The sequence below is a fragment of the Pan troglodytes genome, chromosome 15 (assembly GCF_028858775.2).
Source record: "Pan troglodytes isolate AG18354 chromosome 15, NHGRI_mPanTro3-v2.0_pri, whole genome shotgun sequence".
Lineage (NCBI taxonomy): Eukaryota > Metazoa > Chordata > Mammalia > Primates > Hominidae > Pan > Pan troglodytes.
In genome coordinates this window covers 90165767-90186679 of record NC_072413.2, presented here as the reverse complement: position 1 = coordinate 90186679, position 20913 = coordinate 90165767, and the positions used below count along the sequence as shown (strand labels likewise).

The 20913-nt window shown below is 39.2% G+C and overlaps 1 protein-coding gene and 1 long non-coding RNA gene across 4 annotated transcripts in view; both read right to left on the bottom strand.

Moving 5' to 3' along the window:
* Window positions 1-318: 318 nt before the first annotated feature.
* LOC134808316 (uncharacterized) lies at window positions 319-14448 on the bottom strand. Its single transcript, XR_010151014.1, has 3 exons — window positions 14328-14448; window positions 10357-10525; window positions 319-386 (listed from the first exon to the last, which is right to left on the bottom strand). It is a non-coding gene; the product is annotated as an uncharacterized LOC134808316 (long non-coding RNA).
* A 424-nt stretch (window positions 14449-14872) lies between these two features.
* The window catches only part of CPSF2 (cleavage and polyadenylation specific factor 2), a 42476-nt gene continuing 36435 nt past the window's right edge, over window positions 14873-20913 (bottom strand). For all 3 annotated transcript variants that reach the window (XM_001147277.8, XM_016926621.4, XM_054665804.2), the window contains exons 14-16: window positions 19783-20082; window positions 17821-17955; window positions 14873-17413 (exon numbers count right to left, since the gene is read on the bottom strand). In XM_001147277.8, coding sequence (XP_001147277.1) covers window positions 17321-17413; window positions 17821-17955; window positions 19783-20082 — 528 coding nt within the window. In that variant the 3' untranslated portion in view covers window positions 14873-17320. The remainder of the gene's footprint in view (window positions 17414-17820; window positions 17956-19782; window positions 20083-20913) is intronic.

Here is a 20913-nt window from a genome sequence, read left to right as displayed (position 1 = left end):
CCTTCTTTCCTTCCTTTCTCCCTTTCTCTCTTTCTTTCTGAGATGGGCATCTCACTTTGTTGCTCAGGCTGGTATTGAATTCCTGTCCTCAAGTGACCCTCCCACCTGGGCCTCCCAAAGTTTTGGGATTACAAATATGAGCCACTGCACTCAGCCTCACACACATCTTTAGAAAATATATTACTCTGTCAAGACCAGCCTGGCCAACATGGTGAAACCCTGTCTCTACTAAAAATATAAAAATTAGCCAGGCAGTAGTGGCATGTACCTGTAATCCCAGCTACTCGGGAGGCTGAGGCCAGAGAATCGCTTGAGCCTGGGAGGTGGAGGTTGCAGTGAGCCGAGATCACACCACTGCACTCCAGTTTGGGTGACAGAGTGAGACCCTGTCTCAAAAAAAAAAGAAAAAGAAAAAGAAAAAAGAAAATATGTTATTCTGCAACTTACTGTCATTTTAACATAAACATCTTTCCAGAGTAGTATGCAATATCCATCTCTCAATCTAAATTATTTTTAATGTGTTAGATATCCTGCATATAGATATACATTATCAGCTCAACTACTCCCCTATTTATGAATGTAGTTGGGCTTGCTATTGCAAACAATGCCGTAATAATGTGCCTAGCCCTGCATCTGCCATATAATAAGCCCAAATGTTAGGTTTCCTGTCTTCCTTAGCTATTTTGACGCCTTCACGGTCAGAAAGGGAATTAGAATGGACGCTGAGGTTAGCAACTCCAAATACCCCACTACTAATTGTTTTGTACATCTCTCCTTGCTGAGTCTGGAAGTTTCCTTGGTTTCTGAATTCGCATTTGGCACTAGTCCTTTCCCTACTTTATTTCAAAGGCAGAGATCTCAAAATGTTACATCTGTCTGGAGTAGCTCTAACAGCAGTAGAAAAATGCTCCAGAAGCGGGACAGGTGGAGCAGCATCACGCTGTGAAAGCATTTAGAACAAAGAAAACACCATGCAATTCTGGATTAAACCCCAGCTTTAACTAAGGTGACCATTGTTTCTATTTTGAAAGGGTGGTGAGGAAAAGCAAGTCAAAGCCCTAGACATAAAAAGATCCTGAATTCTCAATCCAACGACCAGAGAAGCATGGAGGTTTCCTTTTCAGAAGTATAGGAAATACACTCGTCTTGTTTTATAAGTCTCCTTTCAATCTATACAAATGATTCCTCTTTTTTGAATGCCTATTTATTGCCACATTAGGTCTACAATTGTAGTTACTCCCTTGAAAACCTTAACTATCATAGCCCAAGAGTGTGAACTTTGGAATACACAAATATTCGAATCCATATCCTGGCTATGGCTCTTATTTACTAGTGACTGATACCCAGAGAAATGCTCAGCCTCTCTGGGTCTTCACTTACTCATCTGTATAGTGGGGATAACTGGTTAGATCTGGCATGGGCTACTAGCAAAGGATTAAACCAAAGTAATGGATGGTAAGTATACGATGCATTGTAAGTGCTCAGTAATAGTGCTCTTCAGTCTAGGCCAGCAACTAAATGGAAACACTGGGCCTAGTGTATTAAAGAATGTATAATGTGCCCTATCACATGGCTTACAATGCATTTGCTGTCCTTTGATTTCCATGGAATTGCCAGTAGAAGTTAATCCTTTGAGAGCACTCCAGAGCTAACTAAGCTGACACTGGCCTCACATCCAAGGAAACCTAAGTTATAGAATGAAGAATTCACCCAAAACGTGAGCACTGGCATTTCTTGGGATGTCTGCTTGAGGCTAAAGCCTATGGGTGAGTTTTGGACAGTTCCACAACAGCCCTGCTTGTTCCCATTGTGAAACATATTAAATAATAATTAGGGCTGGGTGCGGTGGCTCACACCTGTAATCCCAGCACTTTGGGAGCCTGAGGCAGTCAGATCACCTGAGGTCAGGAGTTTGAGACCAGCCTGGCCAACATGGCAAAACCCCGTCTCTACTGAAAATACAAAAATTAGCTGGGCATCATGGCAGACACCTATAATCCCAACTACTCAGGAGGCTGAGGTAGGAGAATCGCTTGAATTCGGGAGGCAGAGGTTGCAGTGAGCCAAGATTGTGCTGTTGCCTTCCAGCCTGGGTGACAAGAGTGAAATGCTGTCTCAAAAAATAGTAATAATAATTAGCAATAAGGTAATGAGGAAAGTGACAGTTCTAACAAATCTTTTAAAACCTTGTTCTGTCTTTCCCCGGCTGATCAGGGTCTAATATGGTCTCATAAGTTTTATGAGAGAGAGAAAGAAACCTTCTTTAAAAAATAGGAGGAGGAAAGGCAAATGGAGATAATTAACTTATAAGATGCTGGCACAGGAAGCAAATTCTTCAAGCAGTGATGTATTTGGGGATGACGGTGGTAGACTACTGATGCTCTCATTTAGTTGGTAAATGTTGAAGACTTACCTCCTCTTTCCCAAAGAAAGAGAGTTTACTACATGTAGAACACAGAAAGCCAGGGCATGACTGGGCATGAAGGAATGCTGCAATTTACCTGATCAGCTTCGTGGATGCTTTTAGTGACCCTGAGCTCATTCCTTCATAAGGTTCTCTCTCTTCCAAAAATGAACCCTACTGCCTACTCCAACCTAAATCAAATACCCTTACTTCCTATTTGTTATTGTTTCCACGTCCTTCAACAAGCTAGTTTCTCCCCTCTGGGCCTAAGTCCATTATTAATGTTACTAAAAAGTGGGACTCAGGGGCTGGGCACAGTGGCTCACACTTATAATCCCAGCACTTTGGGAGGCTGAGGTGGGCAGATCGCTTGAGCCCAGGAGTTCGAGACCAGCTTGGGCAACATGGCAAAACTCCATCTCTAAAAATAAATAAATAAATAAATGCAAAAATCAGCCAGTCTTGGTGATGCACACCTATAGTCCCAGCTACCCAGGAGGCTGAAGTGGGAGGATCACTTGAGCACGGGAGGTAGAGGTTGCAGTGAGCCCAGATTGAGCCACTGCACTCCAGTCTGGATGACAGAGTGAGACCCTATCTCAAAAAAAAAAGAAAAGAAAAAAGAAAAAGAAAAAGAAGCGGGATTTACCCTATTTGCAATGATTTGCTAGTATCCACCATGAAGCATAATTTTATTCACAAATGTCTGCATTTCAGATTAGAGAAAAAATTGGAAACCATCCAAAAATTGAAGAGAACTGAATAAATAACGATATAGCCACATGATGGAGTATTTGCAGCCATTAAAAGATGTTTTAAAGACAAAAAATGTTTATAAACATGGAAGATTTTTTTAAAGACATGATACAAAATTATATACATATTATATAAACATTTCGCAGAAAAAAAGATGGAGATACAACAAAATGATAAAAGTACTACATTTAGTTGCACTTTCCTGTTGGTTTTTCTATGCCTTCTAAATTTTCCATAATGTGCATGTACTACTCGTTAGAGTGGAAAGTAAAATAAAGGAAGAGAGAGTGTTTCCTGAAGGAAGGGCTTTATTCAGGGTCTTTCTTACCAGTAGAATGAAGCAGCACCACCACGACCTTTATTTTAAACAGTGTGTTAGCAATTACAGAGTCTGTTCGTTTCTTAGTAATGTGGCCCTAAGTCCTTTACCTTTTTCGGCTGCTATCTTTATACTCAGCTTATAGTCCAACAAAACCTTTTTTGTAAAACCTAAAATTCTAGACTTTATCTCTCCATTATTTTGTACCATTGGTTTAGAAAGACAGGTGACATTTCATTTTATTAGGTTTAGCCCATTGTCCAAATTTGTCAGGATCCCTTTTGGTACCAACTTTGTCTTCTCATACAAGAGCTACTTCTTCCAGTGGCAGGTCATTTGCAAATTTTCTTAACCTGCCACCAATATCCTCAAATCAGAAATTTATTAAAATGTCACATAAGGTAAAATGAGGACAGAAACTGTGATTTCACACCAGCATAGATCCATCAATGAGCAACCTTTGAAAACAGCTTTGGAAGGGTTAGACACCCACTTCATTAAATCCCTACCCAACCCTCATCTCTCCCTCTTATCCAAAGATTTTATGAGAAATTGTTCAATGACTCTTTGGAACCAACATATAAGCATTCCTGGATAAACATGTTATAAGATTCTCATACAGCCTGTGGATTTTCTTATTTTTGACTAAGGGATACTTGTTTTCTGCTATTCTATGGGAAATAGCATAAAATCAGCAGTAAAGATAAGATTCAGTATCTCTAGATTCATGCATTACCACATTGACCAAACCAGAAAGTTTGCTGTATTTAAATTGTCTTAGGGCCAGGCATGTTGACTCACACCTGTAATCCCAGCAGTTTGGGAGGCTGAGGCAGGCGGATCACCTGAGGTCAGGAGTTCGAGACCAGTCTGGCCAGCACAGTGAAACCCCATCTCCACTAAAACTACAAAAAATTAGCCGGGTGTGGTGGCGGGTGCCTGTAATCCCAGCTACTCGGGAGGCTGAGGCACGAGAATCGCTTGAACCCAGGAGGTGGAGGTTGCACTGAGCCAAAATTGTGCCACTGCACTCCAGCCTGGGCAACATAGCAAGATTCTATCTCAAAAAAAAAAAAACTGTCTTAGAAAATGTCTAAAGATAAAAATGTGTTAGACCTCTATTAGGTCATATGGTATAAATTCCACTGTTATCTAGAGGAAATTATAATACATTGGAAGTTATCTTAAAGGATTCTTATCTACAAGCTAAAAGGATAAATACTAGAGCACTTATTGGTAGGTAACATAGCATGGTAAAGGTACTGATTCACCAGTGGTCAGCTGCGTGACTGAAAAAGCCACTTGGACCCCCTGCCCCAAGAGCAAGCTTCTTTAAATTGCAAAAATGGAGATGATACCTAGCCTTAGGAGATGTACTAAAGACAGAATGAGGCAATTAATAATTGTTAACATATATTAAGGTGCTGTGTGCCACACTCTACTACTTTGCACGGTTCACATCATTTAGTCCTCACATGACCCTAGGAAGTGCTATGATGACCATCCCCATATATTCGACATGCTAAGATATAAAGTGACTGGCCTGATCCACACAGAAAGTGGTGGCCCTGGCATTTGAAGCCCCTGACTCCAGAGCCTGCACTCTTAGGACTACATCCACAGAGTTAGTATTTATTTTTTGCCTCCCAGCATCCATTCTTCCACCTTTTCGTAATAGATCCTTAAATTCTTAGAGTCCCCCTATCTGTGTCTAATCCTGGTTAAGACTAACAATCAGGATGTTCATCTCTCTAGCCATGACAAAAGCCAGGCTGGATTTCCCTCATGACATTATACATGGAGGGACCTGATTCATTCCCTCAGGAATGCCTTGAAAGCCTACTGGGGGAGGCCACAGTGGCTCACACCAGTAACCCAGCACACTGAGAGGCCGAGGCAGCAGGATCACTCAGCCCAGGAGTTTGAGACCAACTGGGCCACATGGTGAGACTCAAGTCTCTACAAAAAATACAATAATTAGGCCAGGCACAGTGGATCAACTGAGGTCAGGAGTTCAAGACCAGTCTGGCCAACATGGCGAAACCCCATCTCTACTAAAATACTAAAAATACAAAAATTAGCAGGGCATGGTGGTGCACACTTGTAGTCCCAGCTACTCAGGAGGCTGAGGCAGAAGAATCGCTTGAACCCAGGAGGCGGAAGTTGCAGTGCGCCAAGATTGGTGCCACTGCACTCCGGCCTGGGCAACAGAGTGAGACTCTATCTCAAAAAAAAAATATATATATATATATATATATATATATATATATATTAGCTGAGCATGGTGGTACATGCTTGTAGTCCCAGCTACTCGACAGGCTAAGGTGAGAGGATCACTTGAGCCCAGGAGGTTGAGGCTGCAGTGAGCCATGTTTGTTCCACTGCATTCCCGCCTGGACAAGAGAGTGAGACTGTGTCTCAAAGAAAAGACTATTGGGCCTGCTGCCTGGATCCAAAGAGCTACCTGTGGTTACTGTCCCAATAAACCCTTTTTTCCTAAGTTAGCTAGAGATTGTTTCTTTTGCTCAAAACTGAAGAACTGATATGTCAAAACCACTACACACTGTAATGCGTATCATGTGTGAGAAGTGGAGGACTACCAACGACTATAAGCCTCAGTTTCCTCATCTGTAAGTGGAAATAACAGTACCCAAACTGCCCACAACTGTCATGATTAAATAAGACAATGCATGTGAAGTGCTTACCACAGCATTTGGTAGGTAGAAAATACTCCGTGACACCTACTGCTGCTAAGTGCTCAGTTATTTTTTAGAAAAAGGGCACTTGAGCAATTATTCCCATTAGGTGAACCAAATCTCTGAAATGGAAATAATTATGGCCAAAGACTCCATTTTCCCACAGGTAGAGATAAGTTCGAATGATTATTATGCAGGTTGCCCACAGCTGTTACGTAATTGGACTCCAACCTGAGCTTTCCAAGGAATTATTTGTCCAGGGGCATATTATTCCTCCCACTACAAATTATTAAGATTGAATAGCTGACTGTTTAATAAAAGGACACCTCAGCACTCAATACAGCTAACTTGGTCCTGACACTCCTAAAACTTAAGAGTTAAGTGGGTGGATGATCCAAATGAACTGACAGGCAGTTTTGTTTTGTTTTGTTTTGTTTTTGCAAGGACAAGTATAAAATAATATTAATACATTACTTAAGATCTCTAACTGTGAATGTGTCCTGGCTTAGACAGCATTTTGGATTCAGACGGCTACTCCTGCCGTACCCATTTCTCCTCTCAATACTGGATTTACACCTTCCTTTTCATCTTTTCCTTCCTAACTCCTCTCCACAATGATCATTATTTCGTCTGACGCCTGCTTGAACATTATGTATAAGGCTTAACTATAGAATAGAAAGTCATCAGGAAAACATTTTAACAAAATAAGCAAGACAAAAACCCAAAGACTATACACAGTCCAGGACAGACCTTCAGAATCTGTTTATTTCACAATTGCTAGAGCACCATGTGAATTGGAATGCCTGTTTTGGCACTGCCATCTGAGCCAAAAGTGCCTTCTTTAAAATTCCCACTGTGGGGTTCAACTGGCAGGTGCTGTCATGGATCGAGGAAAGGGAGGAAACTCGGTCCTCACAGCAGTGATGTACGGTAGGGGGTGAGGGGCAGAGATGGAGCAAAGGAGACAGCCACGTGGTCAGGAGGTTGGTTAATCACAGGGAAAATGAACAAATAAGCCAATGTATTGAAGACTTTGGAAGTCCAGTTTTTAAATATAGGGTAGAGAAGATACAATTGTGGAAAGGGAGAAGACTAGAATAAACTCTGTGGAGTAGATGTGAAATAGGTATCAGTGTGTACTTGTTTTTAATATATATATGGATGGATGAGGTAACAAGCATAGACGCATATATTTCCAAATTTGTCCACTGGGAGAACGCACAGTGGCAATGCTAGCACAGGGGCAATGAGCACAGCCTTTAGCATCTGGATCTTGGTTTTAAATACCATTCTCCACTAATATGAACCAGGACTCTTTGGAGAAATGGCTGATGTCAGGAGCGGGGTAGGGAAAATAAAAGACGAGCCTGGAACATCTTGTGGTGCCAGAAAGCAAGGAAGTGCTCAATGAACCATGGGGTATGTCCAAAGGACACAGGAGCTAGCTGGAAAGTGCTCTCGCTAGTCAAATCTTGGACAATGGGGGCATCAAAATAAATCATAACTTACAGATGATAAAACAGGAACCCATGTTCTATACTGATATAAATATTGAATAAATGGGGAAGAAGAGACCCCATTTCTACAAAAACTTTAAAAATAATCTGGGTGTGGTGATGCATGCCTGTAGTCCCAGCTAACTCCAAAAGCTGAGGGGAGAATGGCTTGAGCCCAGGAGTTTGAGGCTGCAGTGGGCTATGATCTCATCACTGCACTGTAGCCTGGGCAACAGAGCAAGACACTGTCTCAAAAGAAAAGAAAAGAAAAGAAAACTACCATTTGGCTATAACTGATCCAGACAAGGATCATCAATGGATGCTAAAAGTAAAGGGTAAAATTTTGAGAAATAGGATATTGACAGTCTCAAAATAGCTACCCACAAAATACGTAATTCCTCATTAATTAATAAGTACCTGTAATAATCATTTCACTATGGATACATATACCAAAACATCATGCTGTACTTTTTAAGTTTATACCAAAAAACAAATACAAGTGGAGAAAATACTAACTTAACAGTGGAGAAATCTTGAAAACATCGTAACCAACTGTTAAAAATTAACATCACCAGTAATGGAAAAAATTGACATGATGTGCCTCCTGATACAATGCAGAGAAGAAGACAGCATCACCTCTCTGGTATTCCTGCCAAAAATTCACAACCTGAATCTAATCTTGAGGAAATATCAGACAAACCCAAAGTGCACATCATTCTACAAAGTACCTGGCCTGCATTCTTCAAAAATGTCAAGGTCACAAAAAAGGAAAAACCAAGGAACCACTCCAGATTGAGGAAGACTAAAGGGAAAATGTAACTAAATGCGTGCTTCATCCTGATTGGACTGTGGACCAAAAAAGGAAAGGGTTATTGTAAGGATATTTTTGGAGTAAATGGCAACATTTGAATGGGGTTCGTGGATCAAATGGTAGAATTTTATCAATGCTGGTTTCCTGATTTTAAGTACCGTGGTTATGTAGGAGTGTCCTTGTTTTTAAAAAGTATACACTTAAGTATTTAGTACCAATGGGACATCACAATTGCAACTTAGTAACAAACAGTTCAAAAAATAATGTGAATACATAGCTAGAGAGTGGTATGGAAAATATGGCAAGATGTTAACAATAGAAGAATCTAGGGGAAGGATATACAGGATCTTTTGAACTATTCTACTTTTCTGTAAGTTTAAAATTATTTCAAAATAGTTAACAAATAAGACAAGTAGTATTTGAGCTGTTAGGAATTTGTCACACTGAGATTTTTGTTGTTTTTGAGACAGGGTCTCACTCTGTCACCCAGGCTGGAGTGCAGTGGCGTGATCATTAGCTCACTGAAGCCTCAATCTCAAGGGATCCTCCTGCCTCAGCCTCCTGAGTAACTGGGACTACAGGCATGAGCCACCACACCTGGCTAATTTTTCTGATTTTTAATAGAGATGAGTTCTCACTATGTTGCCCAGGTTGGTCTCAAACTCCTGAGCTCAAGCAATCCTCCTGCCTTTAGCCTCCCAAGGTGCTGGGATTACAGGTGTGAACCACTGTGCTGGGCCTACACTGATTTTTATACTATTAGAAAAATCTCTACTTAACGGTTTCATTATCTTAGGTAAAAGTATTCAATAGAATAGTTGAAATAAATGTGAAGCTTTTCTTAATAGGCAGTAATTAGATAAAATGAACAACATTCTCAATCCTCCTCATGCCACATAATTCTCTCCCTGCAAGTTTGTCTCAAAAAAAAAAAAAAAAAAAAAAAAATCACATATAAGAAAAACCTTGAGAATTTGAATTTGGTTTTTCCTTATAACTGATAAAGAATTTACACAATCTCTTTAGACATTTATGTTTTGATATTTAAATATGAAATTTCAACTATACCATGACCTATGGGTGAAGTTGGAAATTATAGTAACCTTATAACTTCGTCATTATCTACATAATTTGATACTTTATAAAAGTATAATTCCACTACTTGTATTTTAGTTATAGTTTGATATTAAATAGTTAATGTAAAATTAAAAAATCAACCACGGTAGCAAATGTTTGTCCTGAGAGGGTTTTTAAAGTCCTTTTTCTTTTTTAGGGGGTGTGGGGGGGTCATGTAGTAACAAGTGGCAATGCCACATGAGGCCAAGACCACAATGTGTTTCTAAAATAATTTACAATATTCCTAACAAGCTTATTAAATAGACCTGAAGAGAAATGAAGTTCCAAAAATATTTAAAACAAGGGCAGTGGCAGCACCCTTGGAATAAAGTTTCCCACAGAGTTACGTCTGATAGTTTTGAATGTACAGTATGTGGTTCTTTTTGTTTTTAACATAACAATTGTCAGAGAAAAAAGAAAACACCTATGATACATTGGATATTAAAGTCAATATAACCTCAGAGAATGAGGTAGGAAGGCCTCACGAATCCTTTATATATTCTCCACTTGAAATTATCACTATCAAAAATTTTAGTAGGATCATGGAATCCTTAACAATTTCACAAAAAAAGCACATACACTTTTGGTTCTCTTTGACTATATGGAGAGACAAAGAGAGATGGATTCATTCATTCAAGACTCAGTGTCTCAACCTCCCCAGGCTCAAGTGATCCTCCCACCTCAGCCTCCCAAATAGCTGGGACTACAGCCACCACGCCCAGCTAATTTTTCTATTTTTTGTAGAGACAGGGCTTTACCATGTTCCCCAGGCTGGTCTTGAACTCCTGAGTTCAAGCAGTATGCCTGCCTTGGCCTCCCAAAGTGCTGGGATCACAGGTGTGAGCCACGGCGTCCAGCCACGAGGAGAGATTTCAAACTCTTCAAACTTCTATTTTGCTCTTTGGAATCCCATTTTGACTTCAAGAGCTAAAATGAAATGGAGTGAATAATGAATGAAAAGCACCAAAAAATAGAGCTATGTGTGCATGTGCGTATAGTGGTGGGGAGGAAAAGGGAAAAGCCAAGAAGATACTCTCACTTCCAGCAAAGCCCTGGGTTTTTAAATTTTGGTAATTTTTGGTATTTTCCCATAAACACAAAGTGTTTCAAGTGAGACAAAAACCAAAGAGGAGGTAAAAAAATAAACATTTGCTTGGAACCTGCCCAAGTGGGAAGATTTGAATGTTCCTTCTCTAGCCACTCCCCCTGCCCTTTTTTTTTTTTTTTTTTTTTTTGGAGACAGAGTTGCGCTCTGTCGCCCAGGATGGAGTACAGTGGCATGATCTTGGCTCACTGCAACTTCTGCCTCCCGGGTTCAAGCGATTCTACTGCCTCAGCCTCCCAAGTAGCTGGGATTACAGGCACCCGCCACCACACCTGACTAATTTTTTGTATTTTTAGTAGAGATGAGGTTTCACCATGTTGGCCAGGCTGGTCTGGAACTTCTGACCTCAGGTGATCCACCCGCCTCGGCCTCCCAAAGTGCTGGGATTACAGGTGTGAGCCACCACGCCTGACCTTAGTTCCCATTATTGAATCCAAATTCATTCTACATTCATTCTATGGTTACCAGAAAAAAAAAAACCTGCAATCAACCTCTCAATCACTGAATTACTACCCACTGTTTATACCCTTTAAGTGATAATCAGTCCATCAATATTTTAAAGGACAATAATCTTCTGATAAAACTCTAGACTCTTACATTAATCAAAGAAAAGTACAGAAGAAGATAAGATTTACTCTTTCTCCCCCGACCTTTACTGGACACAGTATAGAATAGAAATCAATCTATTTCTCAGCATGCCATTGTCCTAAATAACAGCTGCCATTCTTAGAGAAGATAAACTGAACATATTACTCCTAAGCAAAGTGAATGTACACTAGGGAACCAAAGCAATAATGCAGTGTAGAAGCAACAATGGATTCTCTAAGACTTGGTTCCAATCCCAACTCTGCCTTTAAACAGCTGTGTGGATCTCAAGCAAATCCCTTTCCTTGCACAGGGCCATTCATTCAATACTAAAATAAATGGGTTGAATTAGATGAGTTCTCTAGTCCCTTTCAGCACTAACATTAAAAGACTCTAAGTTATAAATGTCAACTGCTTTTTACCTCCTATTAAAAACGAGTGGGCTTTTTTGCAGAAATTGGTAAGCTGAATCTTAGGCTGAGTATGGTGGCTCACGACTGTAATCCCAGCACTTTGGGAGGCTGAGGCAGCCAGATTACTTGATGTCAGGAGTTCGAGACCAGCCTGGCCAGCATGATGAAACCTCATCTCTATTAAAAATACAAAAATTAGCCTGGCATGGTGGCATGTGCCTGTAGTCCTAACTACTCTGGAGGCTGAGGCAGGAGAATCTCTCGAACCCAGGAGGTGGAGGTTGCAGTGAGCTGAGATTGAGCCACAGCACTCCAGCCTGGGTGACAAAGCAAGATGCTGTCTCAAGAAAAAAAAAAAAAGAAAAAAAGAAATCGATAAGCAGAATCTAAACTCACATGAAAATGCAAGAGACCCAGAATAGCCAAAACAATCCTGAAGGAGAACTAAACTTGGGGAACTCACACTTCCCCAATTTCAAAAGTTACTACAAAGCTACAGTAATGAAGACATGTGGTACTAGCATAGATATATAGATCAGTGAAACATAATTTCAAGTCCAGGAACAAACCCATACACTCATGGGCAACTGATTTTAAACAGGGGTGGCAGAAAAAAATCAATGAAGAAATAGTCTTTTCAACAAATGATGCTGGGACAACTGGATATCCACATGCAAAAAAATGAAACTGGACCCCTACCTCACACCATATACAAAAATTAATGCCAGGAATGGTGACTCATGCCTGTAATCCCAGCACTTTGGGCAACCAAAGTGGGAGGATTGTTTGAGTCTGGAAGTTTGAGATGACCAGCTTGGGCAACAGAGTGAGAACCTGTCTTCACAAAAAAATTTTAAAAATTAGTCAGGCATGGTGGCACACACTTGTAATCTCAGCTACTTGGGAGGCTGAGGTGGGAGGACTGCTTGAGGCCAGAAGGCTGAAGCTGCAGTGAGCTGTGATTGCACCAATGCACACAAGCCTGCGTGACAGAGACCCTGCCTCAAAAAGAAAATAATAATAATAATAATGATAATAATTCAAAATAAATGAAAGACCTAACTATAAGAGCCTAAACTGTAAAACTGTTAGAAAAAAAAAGAATGTAAATCTTCACGACTTTAGATGAAGCAATGGTTTTTTAGATAGAAAAAAATTAAGTGTAAACCTTCATGACTTTGAATGAAGGAATAGCTTTTAAGATATAAAACCAAGTCCAGGCAAGGTGGCTCACACTTGTAATCCCAGCACTTTTGGGGGCCAAGGTTGGTGGATCACTTGAGGTTAGGAGTTCAGGACCAGCCTGGCCAACATGGCAAAACCATGTCTTTACTAAAAATACAAAAATTTAGCCAGGCATGGTGGTGGGTGCCTGTAATCCCAGTACTCAGGAGGCTGAGGCAGGAGAATCCCTTTAATCTGGGAAGCAGAGGTTGCAGTGAGCTGAGATCGCGCCACTGCACTCCAGCCTGGGTGACAAAGCGAGACTCCATCTCAAAAAAAAAAAAAAAAAGATATAAAACCAAGCACAAAGAACTGAAGGGAAAAAAACAAATTGGACTTTATCAAAATTAAAAACTTTTGTGCTTCAAATTACACTATGAAGAAAGTGAAAAGACAAGCCACAGAATGGAATAAAATATTTACAAATCAATATATAATGGTTTAGTATCCAGAAAATATATTAAAAAACTCTTACATCTCAACAGTAAAGATAAACAAATTGAAAATGGACAAAGGATATGAACATAAAGATAAACAAATTGAAAATGGACAAAGGATATGAACAGATATTACTCCAAAATATATAAAAAGTCAATAAGCACATGGAAAGAGGCTCCACATCATCAGTCATTAAGGAAATGCAAATCAAAACCTCAGTGAGACACTTCTTCACCCACACTATGATGACTAAAATTTAAAAAGGGAGTAATAAATGTTGTCAAGAATGAGGGGAAAATGGAACCCTCAAACACATGCTGGTGGAAATGCAAAATGTTGTAGCCACTTTGGAAAACAGCCTGGCAGCTCCTCAAAAGGTTAAGCAGAATTACTGTATGCTCCAGCAATTCTAATTCTTAGATATATATCCAAGAAAATTGAAAACATATGTACATACAAAAAAAAAAAAACTTGCACATGAATGTTCAGAGCAGCATTCTTAATAGCCAAAATTTGGAATCAACTCAAATGTACATCAACGGTTGAATGGTTAAGTAAAATGTGGTATATCCATTCGGTGGAATAATATTCAGTCACAAAAAGGGTACTGATACATGTTACAACAGTGATGCACTCTGAAAACATTATGCTAAGTGAAAGAAGTCAAACATAAAAGTTCATATATTGTATTATTCAATTTTTATGAAATGTCCAGAAAATGCAAATTCAAGGAGACAAAGTAGATTAATGGCTGCCAGGGGTCATAGGAAGGGGGCATGAGGAGTGACTGGTAGTGGGTATGGTGTTTCTTTTTGGAGTGATGAAAGTGTTCTGGGATTATATAGTGGTAATAGTTGTACAACTCTGTAAATATACTAACACCAATGAATTGTACACTTTAGAAGAGTGAACTTTATGGTATGTAAGTTGAACCTCAATTTTTTTAAAAAGCCAAATGGCTCACCTTAAAAAATTGATTTCCTCACTTCTGTTTCAGGCCACCCAAGATATTTCTAAAAATATAGAAATGTTTACAATGATATTTGACATTTATAATCCTACAGCAACAAATACTACAATCAAATTTCTTTTTAACCAAATTATTTGCAGATATCAGTTGATAGTCTACGTTATACCTATACTTGCTTCTAAATAACAAAGATCTGAAAATTCCGTCTACAGTCATACCACCCTGAACGTGCCCCATCTCATCTGAAAATTCCACTGAGTTCATGATTTATCTCATAGTCATTTTTAAAATTTATATTTTCTGAAGTAATTGAAGCTAAAACAAAGTCTTCATTTGAGAAATTTTAGTAATATTGTCATCTAGAAACAGGTAAAAGTATTGCTCTTGCAATGATTATTATTTGGCACAGCCATCTTAAGGCAATACTTTAAAATTTAATTCCTGTTCATAGGACAAGGTGAGGCAAGAAACAATTTTTCAGTATTGGTATTCATATTAGTCTGTTCTCACACTGCTATAAAGAATTGCCTGAGACTGGGTAATTTATAAAGTAAAGACGTTTAATTGACTCACAGTCCCACAGGCTGGGGAGGCCTCATGAAACTTACAATCATGGTGGAAGGGGAAGCAAACACGTCCTTCTTCACATGGCAGCAGGAAGAAGTGCCGAGCAAAGGGGGAAAATTCCCTTACAAAACCATCAGATCTTGGGCCAGGCACAGTGGCTCACGCCTGTAATCCCAGCACTTTGGGAGGCCCAGGCGGGCGGATCACCTGAGGTCTGGAGTTTGAGGCCAGCCTAACCAACATGGAGAAACCCCGTCTCTACTAAAAATACAAAATTAGCTGGGCGTGGTGGTGCATGCCTGTAATCCCAGCTCCCCGAGATGCTGAGGCAGGAGAATCGCTTGAACCCGGGAGGCAGAGGTTGCGGTGAGCCGAGATCGTGTGCCATTGCACTCCAGTCTGGGCAACAAGAGCAAAACTCCATCTCAAAAAACAAAAAAAAAACACCCATCAGATCTCATGAGAACTCGCCATCACAAGAACAGCATGAGGGTAACCACCACCATGATTAAATTACTGCCCACTGGGTCCCTCCCACAACACGTAGGGATTATGGGAACTATTAACACAATTCAATTTGGTGGGGACACAGCCAAACTGTATCAGTATTACAATACAATATGTAAACCAGATGCTTTAAATCATAAAACAAATTCAGATTTTCGTTCCCCTGGAATATAAATAGCATTATAGGGCTTAATCTATACAGTAATAAGAGTTTAAGTGAAATTTTTCCAAAGCACTAAAAAGAAAACATACTCTTTATATTTGCCTTTTGTAACATTGTTTTGTTTATCTGGTTTTCCATATCAAAAGCCTGTAAACTTTGCATTAACACTATAATCTACAATAGTAGCTTTGTAAGCATTTGAAATAGAATGAAATAGTAATTCGAGTCTGATATTACTGGGTTGTTCCACACATAGTTAAATAAGATCGATCCTTCCAAAAATCTAAGGGTAGGCTAGTTGTGGTGATTCATGCCTGTAATCCCAGCACTTTGGGAGGCCTAGGTGGGTGGATCGCTTGAGGTCAGGAGTTTGAGACCAGCCTGGCCAACATGGTGAAACCCTGTCTCTACTAAAAATATAAAAATTAGCCAGGTGCAGTGGCATGTGCCCGTAGTCCCAGCTACTTGGGAGGCTGAGGTGGGAGAATCACTTGAACCCTGGAGGAAGAGGTTATAGTGAGCCAAAATCTCACCACTGCACTCCAGCCTGGGTGACTCTGTCTCAAAAAAAAATTAAGAGTAAAGAAGAGGGCTTAACCATTTGAGAAATAAACATCAAGGTCTGCCATTCCAAAAAAAGCATTAATGGATTACAATAGTTTCAATAGTTTACATGGTTTTCACTCTTTAAGTTCAATGAAAATTGCATATATTGTTTTTACTCTTGAACACAGTGGTTAATACTATATCAGCGTAGTTAGTCACAAGAAAGACGCAAACACAGAAAGGATAACCTTATCCAACTTCAGTATTATTTTAGTAGTAATGTGTATAAAATCCAACCACTGCTTGGGTGACCTTAGGAGACAGCAAGCCTAAGAGATGAAAACATTTACACCTTTTAATTAAATTACACTGTCACCACATAAAAGTGTGAGGTTCAACATTTGTTTCCTTAAAAACAGAGCACTAAACAGTTTAACACAGGACCTAACTTACAGCTAAGATGTTTCTAAAATGTATGCAGAACCCTTAAGACTATACTGCATCAAGTAGTTCTTTTGAATTATGTATACTCAAATGATGGTGTTATAATTTACATTGAAATGCCACAACAAAATCTTGATAAAACAAGATATAGGAGAAATAAAAATTAATTTCTGAACCAAATGTGTACTACCTTACCCTAGAGTAAATCACTGGGAAATACAGGCAGAAAACAGACATCCTGCCTGTGAAAACAATTGCATATTCAAACTGGAGAGAGTCATAGCACGTATGCTTTTAAAAATAAGCTTCGAAAAACTGTTTTATCAGTTTTGTTTTTGTTTTGGAGCATGTCTTTTCTAAATAATTCTCACTGATCATTCCAGAAAATATAACAAACAGTTTGTAAGAACTCATGCAAAAATGTTTCTCTAAGGCCATAAATTGGTTTGCTAAGTTGCATTGTTTTATTCAAGTAAAAAGCCCTTCTAGAACAAGGAGTCTGTAAAGAAAACCAATCACCTTCAACTCTTGGGCCTGTACACCTGTTAGGAGCTCTATCACTCTGAAAGCCAAAAGATAGAATGCTCATTTGAGCATCTGCAAAATGTTCTCTATTTATATTTTTAAAAATCTAATACATGTAAGTTTTTCTGGCAGATTCTTTTTGTATGTTACAAAACAAAACATCAAAAGCTCAGAGTAAGATAAGAATCCCTTTTTCTTAGAAAGGTCAAGCAGATATTTCTTGACATCATGTCCTTTATACAATGGCATATTGTTCATATAAAAGGTCTCTTATCCTATAAAAATCTTGACAAAGGCAGCCTTCTAATCCAATGCGTCCAGTTTCCGTCTAGAAACCAAATAAAAAAAAAATTCTTTAGTACATTTTCTATTCATTAATATGCAGACATAATAACCAAAATATATGAAATAGATTACTTTATGATTGGTCAGGACATGGGTTGCTCTCATTCACAGCATATGGATATAATATTGAAGTCATGAATTTTATACAGACATAAATGTCAGAAGATTCAAATAATTAAAATTTACAATAAAATTATATATCATTTCTTCAAGAGTCTTTCATAAGCCTTCAAGTCAATAAGACTTCTGTAAGCCTTTGAGGTCATGATCATGAATATAAATTACTGATCTTCAGTTTTGTGAAAATACCAATCAAGAATTACAGAATTTCAAAATGACAAAACATCAGACATACGTGTTCAATTCAGCCCTTATTGAAAACACACTTACTCTGCGGACTGCTACTTGATTGTTGCAAACAAGTACACCTCCTACAAATTCAGCTTGAATCCCCTCCCGTAAGAGAACTTGCTTGAAGTCTGACAGCCTTGGTTCATTCATAAAAACTGACTGATGTCCAGGAACCTTAGATAAGGTCAAAGGGGAAAGAATAACTTCAAGTAAAACACCAGACATACAACTGTACTGAATAAAGTAAAATACTACATTATCTCTAAGAGATTTTCTATTATTCCCTGAAGTCCTTTGACAGATCATTTCAAGACTGTAAATCACATTCCAAGTTGTTATTCTAAATTTTACCCCATTATTTAACATTATTTAACAAAGCCCTTCACATTTTCTGTTTCACAGTCAGTTTTGTTAGTCATGCCTCATTATAACAGAGACGTTTGGTAATGTTAGGCTCTTCACTCACCCACTTGCGTAATGGGGTCAACTAGAGTGCCATGGGCAGGACTGAACCAGAAATTCATTTTCTAGATCCCAGTCATTTGGTTACTTCAAAAGACATTTCCTCCCCAATCCCATTTTCCCTGTCCCTCCTTCCTCAGAGCAAATGTAATGGATGCCATAGGTTCTACAATCAGTAACAAAAGTGGTTCTTGCCTAATGCTGCTGCTTTCTGCTTTGACATTACTTTGAAGAGCATTAGCTTTAGCACAGAAGAAAAAAATATTCTTATTCCTCCTCCCAATTTTGAGGGTTGTACTAGAAGGGAATCCAACAACAGAGGCTGTCTCTCTATTCTTAATTTCATAGTAGGGCTGAAGACATCACTTGACATGCATGTAGGATTCATAGTTTTAATATTTTTCCAAGTTTAATTACCTAGAATCTTGCTAGTTAACTAGATACCTCTCAAGAATATGTAAATGCTAGACTAAATTATATCTATACTTAAAGATTTCTAACTATATCAAAACCAAAAGTTATTTGAACTGAATAACATAAAAAAATGGAGGTATGACTATTGGCTGGGTGCATTGGCTCACGCCTGTAATCCCAGCACTTTGGGAGGCTGAGATGGGTGGATCACCTGAGGTCAGGAGTTCAAGACCAGCCTGGCCAACATGGCAAAATCCCGTTTCTACTAAAAGTACAAAAACTAGCCAGGCCCAGTGGCTCATGCCTGTAATCCCAGCTACTTGGGAGGCTGAGGCAGGAGAATCGCTTGAACCCGGGAGGCGGAGGTTGCAGTGAGACAAGATCACACCACTGCACTCAATCCTGGGCAACAGAGCGAGACTCCATCTCAAAAAACAAAACAAAACAAAACAAAACAGTATGACTTTCTTAGAAAACTATAAATCTCCTGACTGGAAGCAGGCAGGTGATCCTCACAATCATCAAACTTAAAATTTAAAAATCCAGACCAAAAAAAAAAATCATGAAACAATTATGTACCTTAAAAGATTTGCTAAAGATATGTCATTCCTTAGCTATATAGAATTAATATATACACAGAGACATACACACAGAAGCATGTCACAAGTTCTCTTTTTTAAAAACTCCAAAATCAGCCCAAATGTGAGACATATTTTATGTTCAAGACAGGGTCTCACTCTATCATATAGGCTAGATGCAGTGGCACAATTGTGGCTCACTGTAGTCTTGAACTCCTGAGCTCAAGCAATCCTCCTGCCTCAGCCTTCTAAGCTGAGATTACAGGTGCACGCCACCATGCCGACTAGGTTTTTGACAGGGTGTCCCTATAATAAGGCTGATCTAGAGCTCCTGGCCTCAAGCAATTCTCCCACCTCAGCCTCCCAAAGTGCTGGGATTACAGGCGTGAGTCACTGCCCCCAGCTGACATATATTTTAAATGGTTAAAAATATAAAAGGTTCCACAGACCCACTTAGTTTTAGAAGGGGGGAAAAAAACCAAAAGACATGAAAACTAGAAGGATGACAAATTCAGGAAGAAATCAAAAAAGCACATGCTTTTTTTACCTCATGAGGTGGCAAGGGTTCCAAAGTAGGAATGATCTCACTTTCTTCACCTGTTTCTTTTTCATCATCTCCGAACAGACTTTTCATGGCCTTTTGTTGTGCTATAACGCTAGAATCTGAGGGAGCTTCCACTTGCATCTCTGAGTCTTCTCCATCATCCTTTAGTTCTCCTTCTTCTAAAATAACCCCTGTGTCCACTTTGGAAACTCTCATATCTAAGACACCATCTATCCAAGCTAATTCAGCATCTTTTGCCTTACAAAACTGAAGAGAGCTGACAAGTGAGTCTTTTAACCTCACCTAGACATGCAAAGGAGGGGGAGAGAAATAAAACCCACAGAATACATATTAACAAATTAAATATAACCTATTATCATTTTCTACCTCTGGTAATATGTTAAAATTGGAAAATCACTCATCTGAGTCCCACAATGACCTGCAATGACCTCATTACCTGCAGATCATTGGGCCCCTGCCTACTTTCCAAAATAGAGATTCTTAACCCTGACTACAAAATGGAATCACATGGCAATTAAAACAAAAAGTATATCAGAGCCTCATATCCAGTGTTTCTAACATAACTGGTAAGACTAAGACCAGAACACTGAGTCCCTCTGACCCTCACGAAGCTCCCCAGATGATTCTTACGTGCAGTCAAGGTTGAGAACCACTGATCATTCCCATCCTCTAGTACTTGGCATACTTCAGTAGGTACTGAACTGCTTGTCCTTTCCTGAATATACCACAGAATTTCACATCTCCATATTCTTGGAAGGTTGCTTCTTCTTACTCTGCCCAGAATAAATTTCCTGCCTGGTATGTGCACATCCATTTCTTCCAGATATAGACATCACTCTGGCCTTAAACTGACACCATCTCCCATTACCAGACAAAATTTATCTCTCTACTGTGCTAGTCCTATATTTGGTATCCATCTCCATTTGTTCCAATTAGGAGTAGAACCTTGATATCCGGGAATTCTTCTAAAACTTTTGAATTCTTAATCATTTTCCTCACCTCTGTACTTTTGCAAATATGGTTCCCTCTGCCTAGAACGCTCTTCCCCCCCTTTCCTACTCTGTCTGTCCTGACAACCCATCTAAACATCAGTTAGGATTAGTTATCACATCC